Below are 26,640 nucleotides of genomic sequence, written 5' to 3' on the forward strand. Positions count from 1 at the left end.
TGACTAGAAATTTGGTCGTCTTTGACTGCCGGACTACTACCATCAGATATTTTCCCTGCATGTAATTAACATTAAGATCAGGCTTACACATCTTTTACTACAGTTGAGAATAAGGCTCGGGTAATTCATCTGGAACAACGTACTGGTGACATGAGTCATAAATGAGTGGATCTAATGCAAACTTCGTCAGGATTGTATCATTTTAGAAATGACATTCCTCAGCTGCTTTGACCCTATCTTACACAAATAAATATATGTATCTTTCTAAGACAGAGGGATAAAGAACCCTGTTTAAGAGTCAACACTTACCCTCCAGTCGACTTGGTGATTCGCCTCTAATGGAGGGAGCTGCTGAAGGGTTAGGACTGGTTCCTGCTTCACTGTACCCGGTTGAAGGTGGTACCATCAGACCAAAGTCATCCATTAACTTTAACCTTTCCTCCATAAATGAATATTCAGTGATTGGATAGTTGATGACATCATAGCTGCATGAAAATATAACCATAGACTCAGAATGCATCTCCATGTACATGATCAAGAAACTTGAACTTTTCATCCATAAAATATGAATATTCAGTGAATGGATAGTTGATGACATCATAGATGCAAGAAAATATAACCATAGACTCAGTATGCATCTCCATGTACATGCTCAAGAAACTTTAACTTTTCATTCATGAATTAATATTCAGTGATTGGATAGTTGATGACATCATAGCTGCAAGAAAATACAACCATGGACTCAGTATGTAACTCCTCCATGTACATGATCAAGAAACTTGAACTTTTCATCCATAAAGTATTATTCAGTTAATGGATAGTTGATGGCATTATTAGCTGCAAGAAAATACAACCATAGACTCAATATTTACCACAATGAACATGATCAAGAAACTTGAACTTTTCATCCATTAAATATGAATATTCAGTGATTGGATAGTTGATGACATTATAGCTGCAAGAAAATATAACCATAGACTCAGTATGCATCTCCATGTACATGCTCAAGAAACTTTAACTTTTCATTCATGAATTAATATTCAGTGATTGGATAGTTGATTACATTATACAGTAGCTGCAAGAAAATTGTAACCATATACTCAGTATGCATCTCCATGTACATGCTCAAGAAACTTTAACTTTTCATTCATGAATTAATATTCAGTGATTGGATAGTTGGTGACATCATAGCTGCAAGAAAATACAACCATGGACTCAGTATGTATCTCCATGTACATGATCAAGAAACTGGAACTTTTCATTCAGAAATGAATATTCAGTGATTGGATAGTTGATTACATTATACAGTAGCTGCAAGAAAATTGTAACCATATACTCAGTATGCATCTCCATGTACATGCTCAAGAAACTTGAACTTTTCATTCATAAATGAATATTCAGTGAATGGATAGTTAATGATATCATAGCTACAAAAATAGCATAATGATACATCTCACGATTCATCTCAGCATAATCTATTACCTTGAACATTTCATCCCCAAATGAATATTCAGTGAGTTCATAGTTGATTAAAACACAGCTACAGCAAAGTGTAGGCCAAGTATACATTCCATATTCATTGGAATTTTGCATAGTTCATTACATATCTTGAAGCTACTTAGATCAATGAATATTCAGTATCTGCAAAACTTGACGACATCATAGCTGCAGCAAAAATGTTATCATACATTCAGCATACATTTCAATGAAAATACTTCATTATCTTCAACCTTTCATCCATCAAAAAAGTGGGGGGAAAAAATAGAGCAGGGATGAGACATAGCAACATTTTGGATGATATTTTGTGCTTGATTAGTTGATCATGAAATATAGTTTGGTAGTTTCCAGTTTCCACGGTGGAATAATTACTATCAACATAAATTTCCATTTCCTTTCTCAATAACTCTATGAACTGTAAGTGGATCATGTCACGTTCAAATAATTTAAAAATGAAAATATAAATTCACGTTTCGAAGCAAAGAGGTTTCTCTAGAGAAAGCTTGAAAAAGGTCGGGAAATATTTTCTAACTCTAGACCAAACCGACATGAAAGATCTTGTGAAAGATGACTTTTGAAAGCATCCACACTGTGGTAATTTTGAAAACTCAAGAATAAGATGTAAAGAGGACCAATTTAGGGCCTATGGATTTTTATTAATAACATACTTTTAAGATGACATAGAGAAACAGGGCAGGGTGAAAGGGGATGGAAGGTCACTGATTAAACCTCATCTACCATCAACACAAATTGAAGAATGCAATCAAAACTGTTTCCTACTAAAATACAAATTATCTCCCTCCTACTCCTCCCCCCCCCCAAAAAAAAAGCAAAAACGTCAAAATCATCAAACTGATGAAAATGGAAATTTTAAATGTAAATCTATCATTCCAAGAAGCATGTAAATGGATCAGCGAGATGTTGTCAACGACTGAAACAGAAGGGGTACTCACTGGCATCATAAAATTCATATCAATTTTATTTTCACTAACCCCCACTTATGTTCCTCTAACTTCGCAGTACTCTAATGAGGTCTTGAACTGCACAAACAACACCTACAGTAGGTTCGTATAGATTTTCTGTCCTCTTTAGGACGCTTCGATGAGAGAATGACTGATTGAAGGAAGGGCTAATATGACAAGATTTTGCCGTAAGTCCCCAACGATGATTCCGTAAGTAGTCGTAGCGACCCTTGAGAATTTATCTTAAGACTGTCTGGGATTGTTTTACAGTGAATTTTACCCTGTTATGCAGCCAACATGGATCCTCTCAACAACCTTTTCAAGAGACCCTAGTGGAGGTTCGGCCTGTATGTTATTTCAATTCTGATAGCATGGTTCCCGGCAATTCGGCAGGCTTATTTTCAAACACTCCTCTGCATTGCCTCCAACTTTTTCACCACAGCCTTAATTTGAAATAAGTTTCTGACTATGACTAAGGGCAGAGCTATTAGTTTTTGATTTACTTTTCTTTATTTTATTTATTCTGATATATGATTCACACATTTGAGGATCCCGACCACTCGCTAGAAACGTAACACTGATTCCCTAACCCTAAATCGGTAATTATTGACATCATTTACACAAGTCCGTCACTCAAGTCGACCTACTGCTGATGACATGAGTGGGGGGGGGGGGGTGTCTGTTTCATCTTTGTCGTGTATACAGTATGACATGACATGCATGGGTCAAGCATATACCACCACAGGTCCTATGACATAGGGGAGGGGGGAGGGGAGGGCGATGTGGTCAAATGGTTAAGGCAGTGGACTTGTGATCTAAGGATTACAGGTTCGAGCCCCGGCCAGATCATTGCGTTGTGTCCTTGGGCAAGGCGCTTTATCTCCATTGCCTCTCTTCCCCCAGGTGTATAAATGGGGACCTGCGAGGTAACTTGTAAATATAGTTGCGTGCGCCGGTTTGTGGCTGCACCCTATGGGAAGTCTCCAGGGGGACACGTGGTTGTGGTGTACTGTGGTGCCCCAGGAGAGATTGATTGAATTGTGCACACTTTGGTGTGTGGGTGTGACAAGTTACCAATGACCAAGGGTTAAGTTGTAAAGTCGTGTGAGGAGGCCATAGCCTCATACAAGACTGTAAACCTTCAACTTTAACTTTAACATATCACATGATTAGACTGAAGGGGGGTAGACTTACTATGGTGTCGATACAGGTGTTTCCTCCATGTCTTCGATTAGATCTAGCAGCGGGGACCCCTGGTTTGGTACCTGGTGTCTAAACCCAGCCGAGATGTGGAGTTCACGGCCCTCTTCGTCTGTCACCAGCTCGTCGTCTTCTGTTTGTATTTCGACAGTGATCGTGAAGTTTGCATCTTGGGTGATTTCTTGACATTCTGGGTTTGTAAGCACTATTTTTGCTGCTTCCACTTTTAGAGGAAGAAAACAACAATAAAAACAGAAAAAAAAGGAAAAGTTAACAGAAAGGAAACAACGTACAATATATGCATACAATGCAATGTTATACTCTTGTCTCAATTATTGGCTCATTTGTTTGGTTCATTCTAAATTTGTATGAAATCACCTCATGAGAGATTGTAACATATACACCACATGTTTACAATGGCATAGGAAGATATCAAAAAGTAAGGGGGCAGAATGTTGGTGGGGTCTTCACAAGAAGAATGTTTGCTATGTAGATGCTACGATGGCCCAGATGAGACATTGGAAGTTTGACTATTTTATGTCAAACTTGCTACTTTTCCTAAAGTGTACCAAATTCAGGGTTTCATCAAAATGTTGACTTTCCATGACAAAATTTTGACTTCTTTGTTGAAGTTTTGAGAGAAAAAAATCTAAAATTAGATGCCTTACTAAAATCAATGGTTTAGAACTGCCATGGACTGCATGTTCATTAAAAGAGTGAGGGGGATGAAACATAATCCTGCAACCTCTACTACCCTTCCCCCACCCCACCCTTCCCCCTCCTATGTCTATGAGGTAAATGACATAATACAATCAGTAATACCATAAAATGCTTTTTTATCACACGGATTGAAATTGTTAGAGATAGTTCCCGATAAGATTTCTGTAAAATTGTATCAAAATATTTCAAAGATCGAATTTGAATGAGAACTGAAACATGTTATTTCATTCATGAATTCATGAATAAATCAGTAAATAGTATCACATTATGTATGTGTACAGAAAACACTCTACCATTTAAGAAATTACAACCGTTCCAGGATGTACAAATTTAAATTCATCTTATTATCTCATTTATTGTCCTTAACCGATTGGGAATCAAATGAAAACAAAATAAATCAGAGAAGGAAAAAAGATGAATTTGTCTCGAACACAGCCATTCTGAAATAAAATTTCCAATATTCCTGATATAAAAAATTTCCTGATCAAAATTCTTGAAAAAAATCCTGATATTGGCTACTAGATTTGGGAATTTGAAAGTTATTCCTTAGATGCCATTTCTGAGTAAACATACAATTAATAAGACCAGGTTTCCTTTCAAACCTCTAACATTTCTCCATTAGCAGACAATCTCATGGGTATTTATGTTATGCAATATTGGCAAATTTCCTGGATTCTTCACACATTTGTCCAAAGATTTCTGGGAGGCCCCAACTGATAGAAATGACAATTTTTGGCAATGCTCTTTTTTTTATTCCTGCTTAATGAAAATCAAAGTAGTTTAAAGGGATACATTCTGGTGGCAGACAAATCAAACATTTGCTTCAAGGAGAACTATATTCCACATCTTTTGTTGACAACCCCATTCCAATTTTATCTTTTATCCCTAACTCAAGATATGGTTGATCGAATGTGAGTTATTTTGGCTCACCAAACAGTCCCTTACTCCGAGAAAAGTGTGACAGTAGCTGGTCTGTGACGTCATCAGGGTAGATCTCATTCATAAAGCTTTACTTACCATTTATATTAATAATCAATAATCCTTATTAATAAATATTTGAACTGTGTGGTACATCTGGAATGCTCCCTTAGCTGTCAATGTTCCCTTACTCCAAGAAAGCGTGACAGTAACTGGTCTTTGACGTCAGCAACGTAGCTCTTATTCAAAATCTTGCTTACCCTTTATATTAATAATCAATAATCCTTATTGATTTATATTTGAACTGTGTGATACATCTGGATTGCCCCCTTAGCTGCTAATATTTTCTTTTTGTTTTTTCTTGATAATACAGCATATATATCACCTCATCACAGTGTATGAATATAATAATATTTCTACAAAATTGTTGCTTTTTGTTGAAATGCTTTAATACTATGAAGACCTTAGAAGCTATGCAAATATTTCAGATATATACATCAGGTTTCAAGAATCAATCAACAAGAAGATAATAATATGGAAGACAAGATTTTAAAGGTTTGCCGTTATGACATCACAGAGCCCCCACTGTGATCCATTCCAGGGAATAATGAGGATTTATAAAGCGCAGACATATCCACCAATCATGGAGAGCTCATGGTGCATCACAATATTACACCCTGGTCAACAATAACCTGTCAAACATAGAGACAATCCATCCACACGGCAGCAGCTAAACAGCGCCCAGCTGACAGTTTATCTCACAGGTCCCCATTTATACACCTGCAGGGTGTAGAGAGGCAATGTAGATAAAGTGCCTTGCCCAAGGACACAACTGTTATGATCTGGGGCCAGGACTCGAACCTGCAAACCTCAGATTTCAAGTCCACTGCCTCAACCACTTGACCACAATGCTCTGAGGGAAGAATTGAGGCTTTTGCCAGTCAAGATAGGTTGTATTCTATCAATGATATCTCATGGTAGGAATAGGATATTCAGATGGGGGGTCTTCAACCAACAGTGCGAACTTATTTTGTTTAATATTTTTCCATGTAAGTGTTCAATATGCCTGCTTCCAAGTTATTCCTTTAAATCTAGGCCTTTACTGATATCCCTGATGAATGTTTGCCTTTTCAATCAAAATCTCCTCAATTCTTAGTTTTTTTTAGTTTTCATCATAAATTCCTGGTATTGAGATCAAGAGTCACAAAGAGATTTCATTTTCTGGTTAATTAAAATCCTTTACACTGTTAAGAAAATTCTTGCTATCAAAGGGGGGGGGGGAAATGGTAAAGAATATGTCAATAAAACTGTAATATCATAACTGTTTGGAATATTTGTGAATCAATGATCCTGGCGTTCCATGGATGAAAACTCAGAGTTAACGAAGCTCCTTTGAACTTTTGATTCAAGTGTATCTAGTTATGGTATATTCTTTTGGCTACTTTAGACTGGAATATAAATGTGTAATGTAATAATTCTGGCTCCAAAAGTCTATTTTTCTTAAGAGATCATTCCCTTGTAATGAACCCCTTAAAAGTATTATTTTTTCTTCAAATAACTTTTACAAAACAAAAGACTTCCATCCTTCTCAAATGTGAGAAATGTCATGCTTGCAAGGAATATCAATCCAGTAAATGGTTCTCCTCAAATTAACAACTTTTCCCTTCATCAACCGTCTACAAGGACGCGCTTGAACTTTTTCCTTTCCGTTCTAAATGTTTCTGATGACAAAAATACCATCCAAGCGTGAAATTGCAAATATTTCGTGGTTAAATAATCCTGATGACCGGCCAAAGTTCAAACTCAAGGATGAAACTGATCCTCGTGAATGTTTTTTTTAGTTTTTAACGAGAGTGATTATGAGGTATTAATCCTTCCATCCCATCCATGCCGTTGCGTGTCACAGTAGACTGTTAAACGTAGCTCGTTGCTTACTCTCCAGAGAGGCTGGAAGGTGTTTATAAGAAGACAGATATACCTTGTTTGATCTGCCAAACCTTTGGCAAAAGCTTTGGTTTTATCTTGAACATTTCAACAGCAAAACCAGCCTCTCCAGTGGTGACAATAAGTCTATAGTGGCAATCTATTCCCCCTCATTATTTCCCCATTTTGAAATATATTTTTTAAAAAGCTGACATAAATTTTCATATCTTGCGATTGGCCCCCAAAGAGCAAACTCATTTTTCCCAAGGGAAACTTTGGTTACAGCGGCTAATGTATATGGGTGCTCAAGAAGGGGGGTGAGATACATGGATCAGTGCTTAAATGGCCCCTCGGGGTTCAGCATCAGCATTTCTCAACGTTACATTGCAAATAATGAAATAATGAGATGGCAAATGCTAAAATAGAAGTATTAGAATATTTTGCTGCCTCCAATTCGTGATTTAGGATGTGAATTTGAAAAGTTGAGGGCAAGACCAACGTTACCATGGAATTTGAAAAGGGGAGAACACAAACATAGCTGGCTAGTGAGTGTTCTCATTACCTTTAAAATTAAGGACATTGTAAAGTGTGAAGTCCTATGCAGGTTATAGTTTAGCAGTCCTGGAGTTTGCTTCACATGAAAGAGTTATATTTCTCAACGTTGATATAAATAATCTTTTTATATGCCACATGGCAAAGGCAGATGCTGTCTCATCTCTGACATTATATCCTTGGCTACAGACGATGGCTTCTAGTTTTTCAAGCCACCCATCTGCCCCATCCATCCCCCTAACCCCCCCCCCCCGCCTTCTCCACCAACAACAAGTAACTCTTTTATTGGTCACTGATGCATTTAGTGGCTGCAGTATGAGGTGGTAGGGACATAATTTAGCATTCAAATTTCATGTAGCAGGTTTGAAGTCTCTTACAAAATACTATGTTTACTCTGTCCAAGAACTACTAGACATCTTTGCACTTCGTATATCGATTTGACCATCTAGTATAGCGATTTGACCATCTTGTATAGTGATTTGACCATCTACAGTAGTATAGCAGTTTGTAATACTGGATAAACTATTCTCTGGTGTTCTGTGTGGAAATTAGAGTTGCAGGCTACAATTTGGGAAATCTGATGACTGTTTTTCACAAAAAGAACGTGGACAACTTTATTCCATTCTACTGTCCCACAGTGATAATATTCAAGTTTCTATTACCTACATCTGTTATCTTTGACTTCTTTTTTTTTCTCTCCATCCCTTGTCTACTAATCCCCTTACATCTGTCTCTTTGTGTTCACCATACTCATTAATCTGTCTGTACTCTGTGCTTGTTTTTGTACCTTCTGTTACTGTTACTTGTCATTTGGCCTCTGAAGAAGATCCTGCTAGGATCGAAACATCAGACCCACTTACACATTCTCTTACACAGGCTCTCTAGTGGATAAGCAGTTTGCTAACAGTTTTATTTTATTAAAATCTTTGTTGAATGTTTACAAACTGGCAGGGTGGTAGTGGAAGGTCGGAATCTCTCGTCATGTGAAATGATAATTCTGAGTAGAGGTCATGATGGGGGCGATGATGCCAGATCTTGTAACTCTTCATGAAATATATCTCACACACACCCACACACACATGTTTGTATTACATTCAGACCAAGGACTCCATTGTATTTTCCATTGTTCAAATTCACGTACCCTAACCTTAACAATACCCCATACAACAGAATTCTTCCGAGGACGTGGTGATTCTTTAGAAATCACAACAGAGGACCTGGAATTCTTTTGTTCAAGTCCTCGGTCAGATAGAAAAACAAATGCACACATACCTGCTGGTCGGCCATTGATCCACATACCATCGTAGGTCATTCCAGAGCAATGGATAAAGGTACCCGCACCATTGTAATAGTCATTCCTCCATTGGCCCTGAAATGGGAATGAATTTCACAGGGAGAAGTGATAATGGATGCATACAAATGTTCAGATACTTTACATTCTAAAGGACAAAACAAAGAGAACTAATTAAAAAAGACAAAAAATCATACTGACAACTTTTAAAGTCTAACAAGTAGTAAAGTAAAGGTAGTCGCATATGTAGGTGATGGTACAGCTGAGAAATTGATGAGTGTTTTTGCTCTTAAATGATTGCTGGTGTATTTTTGTATGGCAGAAAAAGGAGGGTTGTTGAGCCAGAGGGTGATCAGTAGATAAGGGTGTGCAGACCTAAGAGGGTTACTGCCTTACTCCAGAAATGGAAGAGCAAGTGTGCTGACATTGTGTTGAGGCAGGTGAGGAGGTAAAGTAAACTGTGGCAGTTGATACTTATCTCTTTTATTCACAAATTCAAATCAGCTTACACAGAGGGTATACTGTGACACTTCAAAAACTTGCATATTTAATACCCAATCAGAGCAGAGATATGTGGTCATGTAAATGTGCCTAGGTAGTCACATGACCATAATTTCTTACTGTATCCAAGTAATTCTAAAAAGTGTCAAATTACTGTTTCCTGATTAACAATAATTTCAAGTTTGGTGAAATTTTAACAATGTATTTGAAAACAATGGAGAGAATGACATTATAATGTCAACTGAGCCAAAAAATATCTTTCTGTTTTTTCTTGTGTGTGTGAAATATTCATGAAGTTGAAATGAAACCTTGAAATTCAGAGTACATTTTAAATTAGCAAACATTTCAAATGAAACTACAACTTAAAGCAAACTCAGCAATAAAACATGAAACAGACAAAGAATTTGAATTACACCAACAAAGTAAGTGTCTAATAGAAATAAGTTGCTAACATTAATGATACAGCCATATGTAGAGCTTAAGGCCACATGTAGAGGAACAAAATAGTGAGAAGAAGTTCCAAAACTGTTAGAAATGTTTTCTGACTTTATACTACTTCAACTTTGATGGTAATTTAGGAAATGCATTTTGCAACACTGGCACGGGTGAATGATTAGGGCAGTTGAGTTGAAAGATGATGTACACCCAAACCTCTTGCATCATAAATAAAACAAGTGAATGACAGAGGTTTGGATTGTCTCCAAGAGGCAAGGTCTTTGAGGGAGTTTATTTCATTTAGGCCTGTCTGATTGAAATGTAACGATACTACAACACAGTACCTACCTAGAGCTGCTACCAGTATGGGCTTGATATCCATTCAAACTTGGACAAAATCAAATGTTTCTTCAGACAATGAGTCCTTCCTTTCTGACAAATCATTCATGACAACAGTTTAAACTCTCACAAATAAGTGAGTTAATCTGTGGTTGAAATTTCATATTTCAGTACCTAACAGGAAATATTGTTTTTGTAATTTTTGAGTTTACTTTAAGAATTAAAACATCATGAATAAACACTTTACCAGTAGCTCAAAGACTGAAGGGGGTGATGGATGGGGTGAGAACTGAGGTGAACCAGGGGGGCACATAGAGGACTTTTACTTACATCATAGAGTGAGCCATCATGAAACTTGAGTTCACCACTTCCCTGCCTCTTATCTTGGACCCAGTCTCCGATATAGCAATCTCCATTGCTGTAAAAACAGACACATTACAAAGACAAATTGTAAAACCTGGTAGAAGCCTTGTAGAGATTATGCAAACATTCATCTCAGTGAAAAGTTTAGATTTAGGTGTATAAACCATAGCAACACTGCCATCTTTTACAGAATAAGCATGCCACCTAGACCACCTGCGTATTGATATGTCCCTATCTTAACGGAAGAGGAGAAACAGGACAGCCTGTACGGGATACCAGAAGTCCTCGGGCCATACCTGGTGCAGAATAATACCATCTGTGGTTCTAATGGACAGCAGTCCTCAACAAGTATGATTAAAAGTTTTTGTTTTCTCTTTAAAATACATATATATGAATACAAATAAAATTATTTTTGGGCTGCTTAGTTCAGATTGCAAACACCCTCTAATATCTGCATAGTTTCACAGCTTCATCCGCCTACTGCACTCAGTTCCAGGTGTGCTGTTTTATCGAAAACACCAGCAGACACAACGCCCCCTTCCCTCCCTACCCCCTCCCCCCACCCATCAAGAAAGCCGTTGGCTATCTGTGATGTTCAGTATTCTGAATACATTTTACTATTTAAATAAGTATCCTTCTATTTTTTCTCCATCCATGTTCGCTGGGAGCTGTTCATGCATAGAAGGACTATTTTCTATCAGGAAACAGTTCCAAAGCTGCGGATTTATGGAATGAGATAAGATAGAAACATGGGCTTACGGAAATGTCAGCGAGCCCTCGCCATGGCGTACATTATCATGGAAGAGCCCTTCATATATTGATCCATCTGGGAACTTCATAACACCTCTTCCTGTGAGCAGACCAAAATAAAAATATATATTGTAATATGATTGTCATGCAAAATAAATATTAAGAACACTCAACCAGGAAAAGCAAAGATAAAGTTACTGAAATTTCATCAGGAACGAATACAACAAGTCATGAATTTTAAAAAAGGCATGCAAATGAAACAACAAACAACACATTGCAGTACTTCCAAGTGTGGGACAGAATTTTTTTTCTATTGAATTAGCTCAATTCTTACTGGCTAATTAGGAGTATTTACTTGATTGCAACTCAGCATTATCCAACTATGTGTGAAAAATACAAGAATTTGGTCAAACTGATGACAAATTACAGCCCAACATGAAACGCAGCTTTTATGGTCATCTGTTGTAACATTACCCAAGAAGCTAATGAATGCCTTGTGCTGTCCTTATGTATGCTTGTAAGGAAGGAATAGTTACCTACTTGATTGGGAGCGGATGCCATCTGCGTAAGCATGAGCGTTTGCATAATATAATATATATATATCATGACTAATATTATCAACATCATGTCAAATGTCAATCAGCTACGTTACAAGTCAAGGCAGAGATACGCATAATACAGAATTAAGGCCCAGTCACACTATACCGATATTTTATCGAAATACTATCCGATTTTCCCGGAGGAATCGAAACTGCCAATTTTTCGTTTGGGTCTTCCAGCCACAGTGATAAAGGACCTGATTTGCTATCTGTTGAGCCATTCCGATGTGGAATAGCCCTCTCCTAACTTTTGATATTGACTCCGTTTCCTTTTATCGGATAGCTATCCGATTTCTCTTACGATTTTTATCGTTTTTCGATGTGACGTCACTTCAGAATGTAGTCCGTTCCAGAACCCCTCAGATTTGGAGTAGGTATTCGAATATTCCACTGCGTTCATTACATTTACTACCACAAACCTCACTGTTCTGCCTAAAATCGGATAAATCGGACCGTATTCCGATAAAATATCGCTGTAGTGTGACCGGGCCTTTAGCCTGTAAGATCTCTTCTCCTTCCAATGTGAACTGGACTACTGTACATAGAAAGCTCTGATCTATAGACACAAAGCGCTCTCTGTCAGTAATCATACATGTGATCTGTAACTGGAATCTCTACCACATAAAAACAAAAACAGTTCCACAAATCTTTCACAATTCAGTGGAGACTATGAACGCTACTGTCTCCTCCAACTTTATGCTGCAAAAAGACAAACCAAGTAGCTTAAAAGTACCTGGGTGTCCGTAAGTGCAAGTCAACAGAGAGGAAAGAATTACATGGGTTTTTTTTCAACACTTTAAGACTAGGCATTTTTAGGAAACTGGTTGTTCAAGATTTACTTTTTCTCAGGCATGAAACCCTTTCTCATTTTAATTTCCACAGAACTCAGTCTACCAGACATTTTATGAAATACTTGAGCAAGATTTTAACATTTTCTAAACCATGTGCAAAACCAGTGATGTTTAAATATATTGATGAATGATCAACACAATAGTATAATGTAAACTGCTCTTTACAGTATAAACTATTGGAACAAAATCTTAACATTTACAGTTCCCTGACCTTCCTTCCTGTTGTTCTGGAATTCTCCTTCATAAACAGCTCCCGTTCCATAAGTCATCACGCCGCACCCGTTGAGTTCCCCGTTGCAAAATTGACCCGAGTAAGTGTTTCCAGAAGAGGCCCATTTTCTGAACCCGTGGCCTTCTATTTCACCGTTAATAAATTCTCCTTCATAGAAGCTGCCATCTGCCATCACGAGTTTACCATGACCTGGAAATAAAAAATATTCCCGGTAGAAATTAGTAGCAATGGAAAGAGAAACAGGAATGATATATGTAGGGCAGGGCGGTGTATCTCGTTGAAATATCTGCCACTTTTGATAAAAACACAGAGAAAGTGTTGCAGGCTGCTTTTTGATAGGAAACCAGTGAATGTAGTTTTTGTCAACAGAAGCTAACATCACCAAACATGCCCAGTATTAAGCATGCATGAAGATGCTGACTAATGAATATTGATATAAAACCATCATGATTTGTAAATCAAAACATGTTGAAGATATCGTCCCTTCCAGTCGGTGTGTTTGTATTAACATTGCTACAGGCTCATACTGCTGAGCCTAGATACACTTAAGATAAAACTTTCAATGTAACTGAAAGTTAAATCGTCTACATAGTTTTACCGGGTCTTCAGTCTGCTTTGTTAATTACGAAAAGAGGGAAGGGTGTTATGTTCTCTGACTCCTTCATACATACATGTACTCGGGTCACCTAACTGACCTCTGGGGCGGTAGCGTACAGTATATTACAAACGCCTGTTGAACAGACCACTTGCACAATATCACTCAACTCAAATTTGTGACCTCTGTGCCTATACCTTATTTATCCCACCTGGAAAAATATTTCCCACTCATTTGTAACCCATGATTATAATAATATCTTAAATCCTGAATTTCTCATGTTATAGAAACCAACTGTCTCCCCAATAATGCTAATTAGGTTACTGTACAAGTCTTCTACTTGAGACTTGTCCCACTTTAAAGGACTTTATTAGTGACATCGATTGGGTATATGAACAAGACTTTTTTCATCCCCAGTCCTAGTTCGGGGATTTTTCATCCTATGATTATCTAGTGTCACATCGCAAAATGTGCAAATTCCTATACAAGTGCAAAGATAACAGTGTTTGTACACAGGAAACATACAGTAGTTGTTTTACTTGATAAGTTCAGAACCTTCAAACTGCTTGACAAAAATTTCATTCTAAATTATTTCTTGAGTCAGATGTACAGTATATAATGCATGCTTTCAAAATTCAATATCAAAGTCAAGTCAACTTCTGAAACACTGAGGCTTTCAGCTCTAGAAGAGTCTGTAACAATAGTCTGTCAAAATGGTTTAGTATTGTAAAATGAAAGCCAACTTACCATGTTTCTTTCCCTCTTTCCACTCTCCTTCATACCGAAAGAACCGGTTTGAATACTTGTAAATCCCGTAGCCTGTAAAAAGAAATTGGGGAATTAAACAATACAGTTAGGTAGTTGCATTTTCATGCTCAAATGTCATAGTCCAACGATAGAAAAAAAATAAAAACAATGGGGTCCAGATTTTTTGGTCTAAGATCTATATGAATTCTAAGATTGATAACTTCTGAAAAATAGTCTGAAAAATACACTTGAGGCTAATCAAATTGATTGATTTGTAATAAGTTTTAGAAGCACTGTGTGAAAGATAATGCAGCTAAGAACTATGTTCACTAGACTGTCAGGTTTCCAAAGAGTTCCAAATATTTTATCAAACTCTCATTGAATATGTATGTGAAAAAATGCATCTCAATGATGACAGAAGAAAGGCAATGTTCGTAACATTGAACAATTTCAAATTTTGATCAGAATGAGGGAAGAGGCAAAGAAAAATGCAACATGTTTTAAAGTTACAAATTTAGATGATGCAAACTTTAAAATCTGCAAGCTATTGGTCACATGCATAATAGATTTCAGAAAGTTCTGTATATCATGAATAAACCATGAACATGGCTGGTTTCTTTTTTGCAATTGAAATTACTATGGACGGTCAATTCCTCCAAAACAGATTACAGTAGGCCTAGACCTGATAACACTAACTAAGAAGTTATCTTTGTAAAAACAGTTGCAGCAAGGAAACCTTAATGCTAGATTCATGCATAGCTTAAATGTGATGTTTAAGCCAAATCCCATCAGTAGGTGAAATAATTTGTCAACTCAAAGTGCCTCATTGCTTCTTTCTTTCACTTTGCATGGGATAGCCATTTTCATTGAAGCTGTGTAGGCCTACTAGATTTAACTTTAGTTTGACATAGGCCTAGGCCTACAAGTAAACTAACTTAGTCTATCGGTGTTGCTACACACTGTACTTACACCAAAGTATACAAAGTTAGGGACACCCACATCGTCACACCAATTCCTGCTCCCAAGATGGCTATTTATCAATATTTAACATCCCCATTGACATCAGACGGATGAAAGTATACTCAACTCAAATAGGCCTACAGTAGGCTACTGACGGTGATAAAAGCATCAATGCAGTGCAGCCTTGTTGAGCAAAGTTGAAAAACAACATTTCAAAAACTAACAAATCAATAAAAATAATATATTGAATCAACAGAAGACTCCAATCAAAAACACTGTTGCCTACCCTAAATAAAGTAGCAATATTTAACAGCCTAGATCGTAATAGCCATTCAGCTTATCTTGCTTTCATGTATTTTTCTAGGCCAAGCCTAGATATTGTTTTTCCTGTTTTGATTGTTGTGCAAATAAAATTCATATAGTATCAAATTTACTGCAAGCTCAAGGAGCAATTGAATACCTAACCAATATAGTGTAAAAGTAGGTGAGCATGCCGTTTCAAACCTAGCAGGATCTTCTTCAGAGGCAGAAAGAAGCCTTTTCAGCCTCTGAAGAAGATCCTGCTAGGATTGAAACGTCAGGCCCACTTACTTTTACACACTCTCTTGCACAGGCTCTTTAGTGGATAAGCAGTTTGCTAACAGTTTTTGTTTTTATTTTCATTTTTAACTGATATAATGATAGGCCTAACTTAATTGTCAACATGCCTCTTAGTATATAGTCAGTAGTGCGAAGTTCGGCATACTGCGAAGATCGGCCACCCCTAAGAAACACACGATTTCACCATGAAAACCTACAGAAAGAGCCAAATTTCACCAAAAAGTACGAAGCTACAGTTATTTTCTCTCCAAAATGACCCGTGTGCAAGAAATTACTTACATATTTGTCAATAAAATGACGAAGATCTATGAAGTCTGTTATAATTACTGAAAGAGCAACTGCGCCACCAATTTTATCACCAGCGCCACACTGTGGGTTGCGTGTCCGAACTTCGCAATACTCTAGCAAGAAATACCAGTTCCACAATCACGAAGAATCTTCTTGGAAAACAACGTGAAAACAGTTTGCAGGAAAGAAAGTTTGGCCGTGTATCGTACTATAACAAAATTCTCCCACCATATGAACTATATTTTCTGGTGATTTATACCAGAAGATTTAGTTTTGGGGTGTTTTAAGTCTTAAGTGGCCGAACTTCGAAGTCACCATCCTACTGTATAGTAAAGGCTTCATAATTGACGCACCTTTGTAATTGACACACTTTCAAATATCGAAACAGCAGGCAACGTACACTTTTTGCAGTCAAGCAGAGTTACATGATATTTGATGAGTTTTAATCCATTTCAGGTATATGCTGATCAAATTGTGTTTTTTTTAAGCTTTTAACACCCTCACCCCAGTTTTACACATTTTGGGGCATTTGGAAATCTTACTCCCTAAAAATAACCAAAATTACCTCAGTATGATACCACTAGTACTCTCTGGGACCTGACCTGTCTGAGCTTAGCGGCTTAGAGCATAGCAAACAGCATCCAAAGTCAGTGGATGCATACTTAGGACTACACTACCGTTAGCTTATCGACGAATATGTCAATTTAGGGGTATGATTTGAAAGAACTTGACACGGCAGACATTTTGTGGTCAAATTCTGCTCAATTGTACGTTGCGTAGGCACAGAACAATAAATATTTTGGGATCATTACATTTCTGAGGAACTACACATATGAAAAACGCATAGAGTTGAGTGATTTGGATTTTTGGTTGATAGACATCGTTAATCAAATCCCTTAGTGCGTCAGTTATGAGCCCACCATGCTACAATACGTCAATAGGATAGCCGAGCAATACTTAAGAAGTGTAGTGTAGCTAAACAGGTACAAGTATAACGTGAACAAGGTCTTTGCAATCTTTCGGAAATCCTTTTGCCTTAACCTCAGACTTCTTCATAAAATATACTATAAACCAGGTAACAAGATACCTAACAAGATTATATAAGAAGAAAAATCACCATGTCTTAATTGAGTTCTAGTGTCCCCAATATATCCTTTTTCACGGGCTACTTTTGACGACATCATTGGTAGCGCTTTTTGACGTCCGTGGTGGACAAGTTCTCGAATGGCAAGTCAATAAACTACAACACTAAAAGGTAATGCGATTGGTGGATCGTGGATTAGAATGGAGTCAAGAGCCAATCATCATAAAGCTACTTTCTGTCACTTAGCCATAGCAACGCATTCATGGTTCCATAAAACATTTATAGTAAGCGATCGGGGTGATAGAAGTGGGAAAGATTGCGATGAACTATTTCTACAAAAACTTGTTACCATCTTGCTGTTGATGGGAAAGAATACTTATTTTTCAACTGATTCCGAGCGACATTTTAAATAGCAGAGTTCAACCCCTCCCCCACACACACACCCGCAGCCCCAGAATATGGTGTAAATTATAATATGTCTGTTGTGTAAATCGATGAGATGTGAAATAATTGTTCTCTAAAAGCTAGATCATTTTCACCAAAGTGAACAAAATGGCATTGTAGGTTTACTGACGTTAATTTCCTTGAAAATATATGTTCATTGTAATTTACAACGCATGATTTCAAATTCAAGCACTCTTAATCAAACAAAAAATCATTGGTATATACTTCTTGTCACTCTATAAAATGCTCAGATGTGACGAGAGGGGCGGGTCCGAGCTATATCCCTGGGGCCGGAGATCGATTTGGCACCCGAGAAAATATGAACGGGCCGAAAAGTATGGGATATATGAAGAGTGCAAAAAGGGGGACCCATGATGACATAATTGTTCCAGGGGCACAACCAGGCGCGTAACCAAGGGGGGGACGAAGGGGGAGGCCGCCCCCCCCCCTTGAGCATATTTTATTTTTTTATTTTTAATGTTTTTATGATATCGCTAGTATTTTCAAAAGAGAAAATGCTAAGATGCAACTTACAAGGCCTGGGAAGTGCCATTTCCAGCGATCTGGGAGGCATTTTCAGCCAATATGTATAGGCCTATATATACGAAGCTTTCCTTCCATCACTATCAGGCATAACTTTTTTTCGCTTTTAGGTTCACATATCTTGTCTGATTTCAACTTCCTTCAAAGTTTGGGAACTATTTAAAGAATAAATCTTCAGAAAAGTATTATTGAAAATTTGAGCAACTTCCACATTGCTCAGATATTGAGGGTGGTAATGATTATGACTTTTAAGCACATCATTGTCGACAAAGGAGCTGTACTGGTGAAGGATATATAATGTATCCAAAAGCCTCGACTGTTTCTTAATGAGTGGAAGTATAAAGATAATCAAAACTGGTTTTATCAAGACGTACCGTACTCGGTAAGAACAGCAACAACAAAAACGACATCACCAACAAAAAGAGCAAATGGGGTTACTACAGCAACAGTACACTAATAACAAGAAGACAAAATGCTGGTGTTTTTATATTATACATATTGCAACACGCATAGCCTACATACGGGTTCCACACTGGAAACATAATATTTCAAAATTATCAAGAGTTGTTTGTGATATGATATCGTGATCAAGTGGCTTGCTCAAGAGGGTTATGCAAGAAGGGGAAAGAGAAATAAAAATACAACAACACATAGGCCTACAATGTCCCTTTAATTTTTGTCATTATGAGGTCATATACGTTTCTTCAAGGTATAACCAAACAGGTATAGTTCATATAACCATTCAGTTTGTTTTTCTGTTTTGAAACGCAAAACGCTTGTTTGACAAAAACCTCTCTAATTATAGAATTTCATAGTCATTCCAAATCCTGGTTGTTTCAATGAAAGAAAAACAATTATTTGTTAAAAGGCGGACGAGCGTAACGGGGATAATTATTACTCACAACGCATACTATCTGTGTATAGCATTTCAAGGTTCTAAACGTTTTTTGTTGTGTTCACAGTATATGTACATTTCATATATGCTTACAAAGATGGCGGCCAACAGTCTTGGTTAACTCCCTTAGATCAGAAATAAATCTTTGGAACTGCTTTTATATGTGCACAAGTACGTTGAAGGTTAACCGAGTTAACAACAAGAATTCCAACGTTTGGACAAAGCTCAGAGACAGAAGTTAAGCAGATTTGGAATCTGTTCGTTAACGACAATTGTGTTGATTGTGGTAAGTGCTGACTGATATATTTATCAAGTAACAGTAACAGAAGGGACAAAAACATGCACAGAATACAGACTGTCTGTATTCTGTGCATGTTTTTGTCCCTTCTGTTACTGTTACTTGTCATTTAGCCTTTGAAGAAGATCCTGCTAGGATCGAAACGTCAGGCCAACTTACTTTTACACATTCTCTTACAAAGGCTCTTTAGTGGATAAGCAGTTCGCTAACAGTTTTATTTTATTTTGATATATTTATCGTTTGTTTTGCCTTCTGTATCAATTTTCCTCGTCGAAAAGTATTGAGTCTAAAGAATATACAACCGATAATAACAAAATAAAATAAAGTAAATAAATAAAGTAAATAATGTTATCATTGTCATTAATGGACTGAAAACCGTATATATATGCACTGTCTCTACAAAGTGAGTATTTTATTATTTCAAATGCCTCTTTCCATACTAATTCCTTTTTCGAGTTTAGAGGGTGTAAGGGAGGGTGGGGGGGGGGGTGGTCACGGCTTGTACCTAATGACGGGTATATAGGTGAGAGGGAGAGAGTAAACAAATTGGTTGAACTGATCCATAGTGTCCGTGTCATTGCCAGCAACATCCGTCCACCAACATGTATGAAAAACTCAGTTGTATAGTTACGAATTTCTGTTTTTACCGATTGAGGAAAGCAGCGAGTCTTTCTGGGTATTAAATAACTACTTTATACAGAGAAAATGTCCCTGCAATAGCATAGTTTTTTCATATTTTGCATCAGTGTAAAACAACATCTCTCCTGTCTTTCTTTAATCTTTTTCAGAGTAGATGAGTAATCAGCATAAACATGGATATTCATGGCACAAATAGTACTATTTTAGGACTTGTTTTCATAGCTGCCTTAATATCATTTGCTTCTGGAATAAATATTATTCCAAATGCCATCGGATTAAGAACATGCGACAACTCTACCGATAGATTCCATATATGCTGGGATGAAGTTGACGCTGACGATATCCGCGGTTACTGCACATTCTTGCAGAATTCCTGGGGTATTGAGTCCGAGTTTGATTTCACGGAATTTGGGCAACCCACGCGTTATACTTTCGGAAGGCTACGGTTAATCTCTACGTATAGCGGGTGTGTCGTTTTGATACCGATATCGGGCGGTAATGATGATGATGAAGATGTTGCCTGTTCGACCGAGATTCGTAAAGATACTAACAATGCTACATGTATAACATTTAAGCCAAGTGGAAGAGGCTGGAACTTAGAGAATATTCTCGCAGTTGCTTGCATTGGTTACATTGTAGTTCTGTATGTAATCGTGAGGCTGGCCGATAATCTATGTCCGTATACTAGGAACACCAAGATCGATTACCATGATCTCTATTTGATGTCGGAAAAGGAACGTTTGAAGGGGAGTTTCCGTGGCAGAAAATCCCAAAAACAGAAAAGAGTTGACTCTATTAAAGAAAGAGCTCGGAGAAGATCTGATGCTGTTGCTCAAGTTGTCGCTTCCCCCACCGCATCTTCAAGGACACCATCGACGGCGAGTACCGGTACGACTAGGTCCACCAGTTCTGGGAAACAGTCTGTGAAGCCTTCTCGTTCTAAACGCCCCTCATCAACATCATCAACAGCGTCCACTCAATCTAATACCTCAGGCTCCAAAACTGGAAAACGCAAATCACCAAGGTCGCCCTCAAGTGAAAAGTCACCAAACTCACGCTCTCCCTTGGATCCAATCAGCGAAACTAGAAACGGTCCAAGATTTTTTCCTTAGTGTTATATCTACTACCTGTTGTATTATTACGTTGAAATGTGCATGTATAAAATGTAACGGAACCCGAGATACCCTAGCCTTCCATTCCATATATAAAAATGACAGTAGAGGGGATGGGGTAAGTGTGTGTGTGTGTGGGGAGGGGGGTAGAGCAGGAGGGTTCGTGAAGATGAGAGTTTTCGCCTGACTTGAATCATGAACAATTTTATTTTACAAGGTGGAGGTATAAATTTCGGAAAGACGGGTATAGAAAGGTCACTGGGTTCTTGTTCTGTATATATTTTTTTAATCATATTTCGTGTATTAATGTGAAGTAACATTATTTTCAACAGCGGTTTGGGGATAACTTCCGTAGTCATTGTAAGCATCCCAAACAGGTCTCTCTATTCGGTGGTTAATTATAAGGTGCTTCATTTCAATAAGATTACATTTTGCACTGTGCGAGCTAAGGCTTGATCTTGTGTGATTTTACTTTTCATCGTTATTATGTGAATCTTTAATGGATATAAGTTGTAGGAGATTAAATCCTACACGTCAATTGTAAGTGAGCTCATGTCACGTGACATCACATGACGTCATGCCACAAGCATGTAATGACCTACATAAAATTTAAAAGATATATTACTTGGATCTAACTTAACATCAATGAAAATAAATGGAATAAACAATGTATAAAATAAAATTTGTGACCCCAGCACACTGGCTGCAGGCATGCACATGTTATAATTATGTTTTATTCCATCTCTGTATAAGTTTAGACTTGCGACGTATTATTATTCTGACAATTCGAACATTCAACTCACGTGACCTCGAAACTCCACCCCACCTCCCCCGCACTACGATCATCTTCGTCACCGGGCATGAACGGAATGAAGGAACTAATCATAATAATCATTATTATAATAATCAGGCAGTTATTTTACGACGCTTTAGCGACCACGAAAGTGGGAGATTTTCACGTCGGGTGGCTACAATATATACACAATATAATACATATATACATATATATATATATATATATATATATATATATATATATATATATATATATATATATATATATAATTTACATATAGGCTAATTTACGTAGTAGGGAAGCGAGTGCGACCCAATTCCGGAAGGTGCATCACTTTATAGTTGATGACCTCATAATATCCGTACTATGAAAACTTACGAAAAAGAATCTTATTAGTTAACTAGTATACAGAACCACGGGGTCGACACGCTTCGAATTTCGTCACGCGTCTTTGGTGATAATGACATATGACGTCACATGTGGGACATAAACTTAAACTTTACGGATTGTTGATCGCGATTCGTGGTCCATCGGATGACCACAACACGCATAACCACGCATTGCTAAATGGACCGTATCACTTTCAATAAGTACGCGAAGGTCATTTTTATTTATTACATTATCTTAACCCTGTAGGGCTATATAGAAACATTGAATATATCAGCATATGGATTGCATTCACCCCTTCAATCTGTGTCATTCTTTTGTATGAAGTTCTGAGGTCGGCTGGGGTGAGGTGGGGGTGGGGTGGCTTAATTTTATTTGATTGATTTAATTGGCGTTCCAAGATTAACATCAATCACTATTCCATCTGTTGGCTCTTTCACAACTCGTGATATATACTTGTGATGTGTTCCACCGTTTAGCTTGGTGGAACAGCTAAACGGCTGTTCCACCATGCCTACAACTCGTGATACTTGTGATGTGACATAATACCCGTCACTGTTTGTGCTTTCTTTATTTTTCATTAGCAAATCATGCCAATGAATATACAGAAATAGCCCGAGAATTATGCACTAAATCAGGCTATCCTGATACAGTAAAAAAAAATGTTTGAAAAAATATATAAGATCATAATTATTGCAAGAAAGAAATTAATTACCAAACTCGACAAAATATCCAAATTATACAACAACAAAAAATCCTAAAAATTTCATAGATATTTGTAGAAGTTATTGAACGCATTTTTACATTGACCATGCATATGGACAGAACCGAGGTTCATTGAAGATGTAACTGTACACGCATGCGTGGTCAATGACCGAACAAACTTACATAGTGAGCGCGGTAACGATCGGACGGCAGGAAATAAAGGCGGAACTTTACGTAGAAAGAGATATAATACCAAATATTATAAGATGAAAATTAATATTGAACAAAACGTTAGATCAAATTCGTAAGATTTCGTCATTTTTGGGGGGGTTTTGTCCTGTTTTATATCAGACGCCGTTTAATCATGACATGGTTGAGAAATTGCTTGTTTGCTTTATATCTCTCTCTCTCTCTTTCATAAAGCCGTCATTTGATTGGATTAGTATAACAGACTGTCAAATATGTGCTTGCTGCAATAATAACTATATGACGGATGTATGTGTGTAGTTATGGAAGGATAGTTATTGCAAATACAAAAAAAAAAAAAACTGTGACGAAACGCACGGGAAAGACTCACGGCTGGGCAGAAATTGAAGTAATTAAAAACAAAATGGACGTAGACGGTGTATGGATGTTAAAAATTATGAAAACAGACTCTGCATATGTGTAGAAATTGTTTTCATTTGTAACAGTAAATATGGCATATAGCTTAAACCATTGGCAGATAAATTATGCTACTCTCTTATACTATAGTTTGGTTAAATATCACATACAGTCCATTATGGACTTCCTTAGACTGACAGCTATGGATAACCAATGAAGCCATTCATTAATTTATTCATTCATTCTTTATTCCAGCATAAATTTACAGAAAATATATAAGTAGGATAAAAATGATAACAACGAAGAACATCAACAAAACAAGTTAAGACATACCAAAGTTTAAGAGATTAAGAATATAATAATAAACCATAAAACCATATAGAAACAGACTTATTATTTAAAAGTCTGTCAAGCATGTATACATAAACATACAAATATATACATAAACATATGGGCTACATATAACGATATAAATATACACATATGAGTGTACATACACATACAAATTCATACATGTGTAAACATAGATACATATACACATACATACAAACATGTGTACATATATAACTAGGCATTGATACATATACAAATATACATATACACATACACATATATAATTTCATACACACATACATGTGTAAACATAACTACATATACACATACCCATACATGTCTACATATACACATACACATTGATACATATACAAATATACACATACACATACAAATTCACCCACACATACATTTGCAAACACACGCACACCCATATATGTGTACATATACACATACACATTGATACATATACAAATATACATATAGATATACACATACACCTACAAATTCTTACACATATACGTGTGTAAACATAAATACATATACACATACACACATGTGTACATACACACAAACAAATTGATACATATACAAATATACATACACAAATACAAATTCTTACGCGCATACGTGTGTAAATATAAATACATATACCTACACATATACATATGTACATATACACATACACATTGATACCAATATACAGATATAGATACACACAGATACATAAACATACGTATATAGTTACATATCACAATGTAATCCATTGGCTTGGCCAGTGTTGCTTGATTTCTAATAGTCGTGGTTGAAAGTGTATTTGCTTTTACCCATGAACAGGCTTAACTAAGGGCAATGGGGGTAGTCAGGGTATCTGTGCGACCAAATTGTTATTTTTTTTTCACTAAATAAAGGTCATTTGGTAGAATGATTTGTAATGTTTTGTAGTTTGATTAATTTCAACATTATTTTGAGTACGACATTTTAAGTTTGTTTTTTTGGTATAGGTATAGATGAAATGCTATGTTTGCATTGTATACACATCTATCATAATTTATTAGTTTGATATACGAATATAACTGTGTCGTAACATATGTGTTCTTATTGTGAGTAAACACACTTAGGAAGGTAAAGCAAGTTTATCAAATGCAGACTCGATGTATCACCATTTTGAGCCGCAAAAAAAATGTAGAAAAAATTTGAAAGAAAAAAAGTGTTTTACTGTACATCCGTTGGCTGAAGAAAGCACAAAACAGAAAATTTGAATTATTTCAACTATTTTATCTTGTTTTTCATGTCATTTATACAAATGTGCTTTGCAAATTTATCCAGGTGAAGAAACATGTAGAATGGAATAAAGATTCATTTATTGATTGTTAAATTTACTTCAAACAAAGTTTTATTGAGGTAGGTCTGGAAAAAAAGGAGTGTAAATTGGCAACCAAATGCAGGGAGGTGGTTGTTGTAAGACGGCAATAGTTTATGCCCTTATGTATTTGAATATTTTCACAGATGAGGCACATTGTATTAAATAGGGCGTGCTGCCCAATTGCAAAATTTAATTATTTTCATTTCTGTTCTTGTAGTTCGAAATGTCAGCTCTCATACGTTAACTTTAAAAACGTAAAGATTTAATGCAGAAATGGGTTCTGATGTAACAATTGTTTGCAAAAGTAGGATTTTATTCATGTTTGTCCACGATTTCGAATTTATTAACTGCGAAACGGGTAAAGTGTAAGTTTTACAAATTGGCGGCTACTTAAGGTGCACTATAGAAGTAAAACACAAATTAATTGACGTAGCTGAACTGATTTAGTCCATTTGAATTAATTATTGATTATGATCTTATAATATAATAGGTAAGGCTACTAAGTGCATGCCCAGCAATTACACATTGTTACGAAAGAATCTTGTGCAATTGGCTGAAGGTCCTCCATAAGGGCGAAAAGGAAAGGATAGATGAAGGACTGGGAATGGGGAGGGGGTGCGGGGGAGCGTAGTGAGGAGAAAGAATCTCAAGGTAAAACATATCCCTCTGTAATTGCCTCCCTATAGATGCGATGGACATTTAAAGAAACTGGTAAGAGTTACAAAGACTGTGTTTCTAGCTATATCTTATTAAATCATGGATATAATATATGGCAAGAGCGTGTCAAGGGAAATCCCACACACTGAAATGCCGTTGGTACTATATATCAATAAGCAGCAAACATAGTAAATAGGCCTAAGTTTGACCAAAGAAGTTACTACAGCGTAAACTATATTGCTATAGCGGGCACAGTCGCTTACATTTAACGATGTTTTCTTATGCAATAGTAATGTCGATATCTACCTGCATGTAACTGTCCCCCATTCCTCCCCCTCCCTCCCTGCCTTCCTCCCTTCCTACCTTCCTCCCTCGAAGAAAGTTGTGAAACGTTTTGACTATTACGCTATACATAAACTATGACATAAAACTGTAAATAGATTTCTCCTTAGAAA

General features: G+C 36.8%; 2 protein-coding genes across 9 annotated transcripts in view; one reads left to right on the forward strand and one right to left on the reverse strand.

Moving 5' to 3' along the window:
• LOC139975865 (MORN repeat-containing protein 1-like) overlaps window positions 1-17,579 on the reverse strand; it is a 39,317-nt gene extending 21,738 nt beyond the window's left edge. For all 7 annotated transcript variants that reach the window (XR_011795933.1, XR_011795934.1, XM_071984129.1 and 4 more), the window contains exons 1-8: window positions 17,441-17,579; window positions 14,476-14,547; window positions 13,113-13,322; window positions 11,461-11,551; window positions 10,669-10,756; window positions 9,045-9,141; window positions 3,654-3,882; window positions 310-485 (exon numbers count right to left, since the gene is read on the reverse strand). Coding sequence is in view for 5 of the 7 variants with exons in the window: in XM_071984129.1 (XP_071840230.1) it covers window positions 310-485; window positions 3,654-3,882; window positions 9,045-9,141; window positions 10,669-10,756; window positions 11,461-11,551; window positions 13,113-13,322; window positions 14,476-14,547; window positions 17,441-17,507 (1,030 nt within the window). In the remaining 2 variants the exon portion in view is untranslated. The remainder of the gene's footprint in view (window positions 1-309; window positions 486-3,653; window positions 3,883-9,044; window positions 9,142-10,668; window positions 10,757-11,460; window positions 11,552-13,112; window positions 13,323-14,475; window positions 14,548-17,440) is intronic.
• Window positions 17,580-19,289: 1,710 nt separating this feature from the next.
• On the forward strand, window positions 19,290-22,344 carry LOC139976250 (uncharacterized). 2 transcript variants are annotated; one of them, XM_071984871.1, is made up of 2 exons: window positions 19,290-19,575; window positions 20,381-22,344. In XM_071984871.1, exon 2 carries the CDS (start codon window positions 20,400-20,402, stop codon window positions 21,336-21,338), a length of 939 nt encoding a protein of 312 aa, XP_071840972.1. In that variant the 5' UTR covers window positions 19,290-19,575; window positions 20,381-20,399; the 3' UTR covers window positions 21,339-22,344. The 2 variants fall into 2 exon arrangements, with proteins under 2 accessions (XP_071840972.1, XP_071840971.1); XM_071984870.1 differs by having other exon boundaries at window positions 19,292-19,575; window positions 20,376-22,343.
• The last annotated feature ends 4,296 nt before the right edge of the window (window positions 22,345-26,640 follow it).

This window comes from Apostichopus japonicus, chromosome 11, assembly GCF_037975245.1.
Source record: "Apostichopus japonicus isolate 1M-3 chromosome 11, ASM3797524v1, whole genome shotgun sequence".
Taxonomy (NCBI): Eukaryota; Metazoa; Echinodermata; class Holothuroidea; order Aspidochirotida; family Stichopodidae; genus Apostichopus; species Apostichopus japonicus.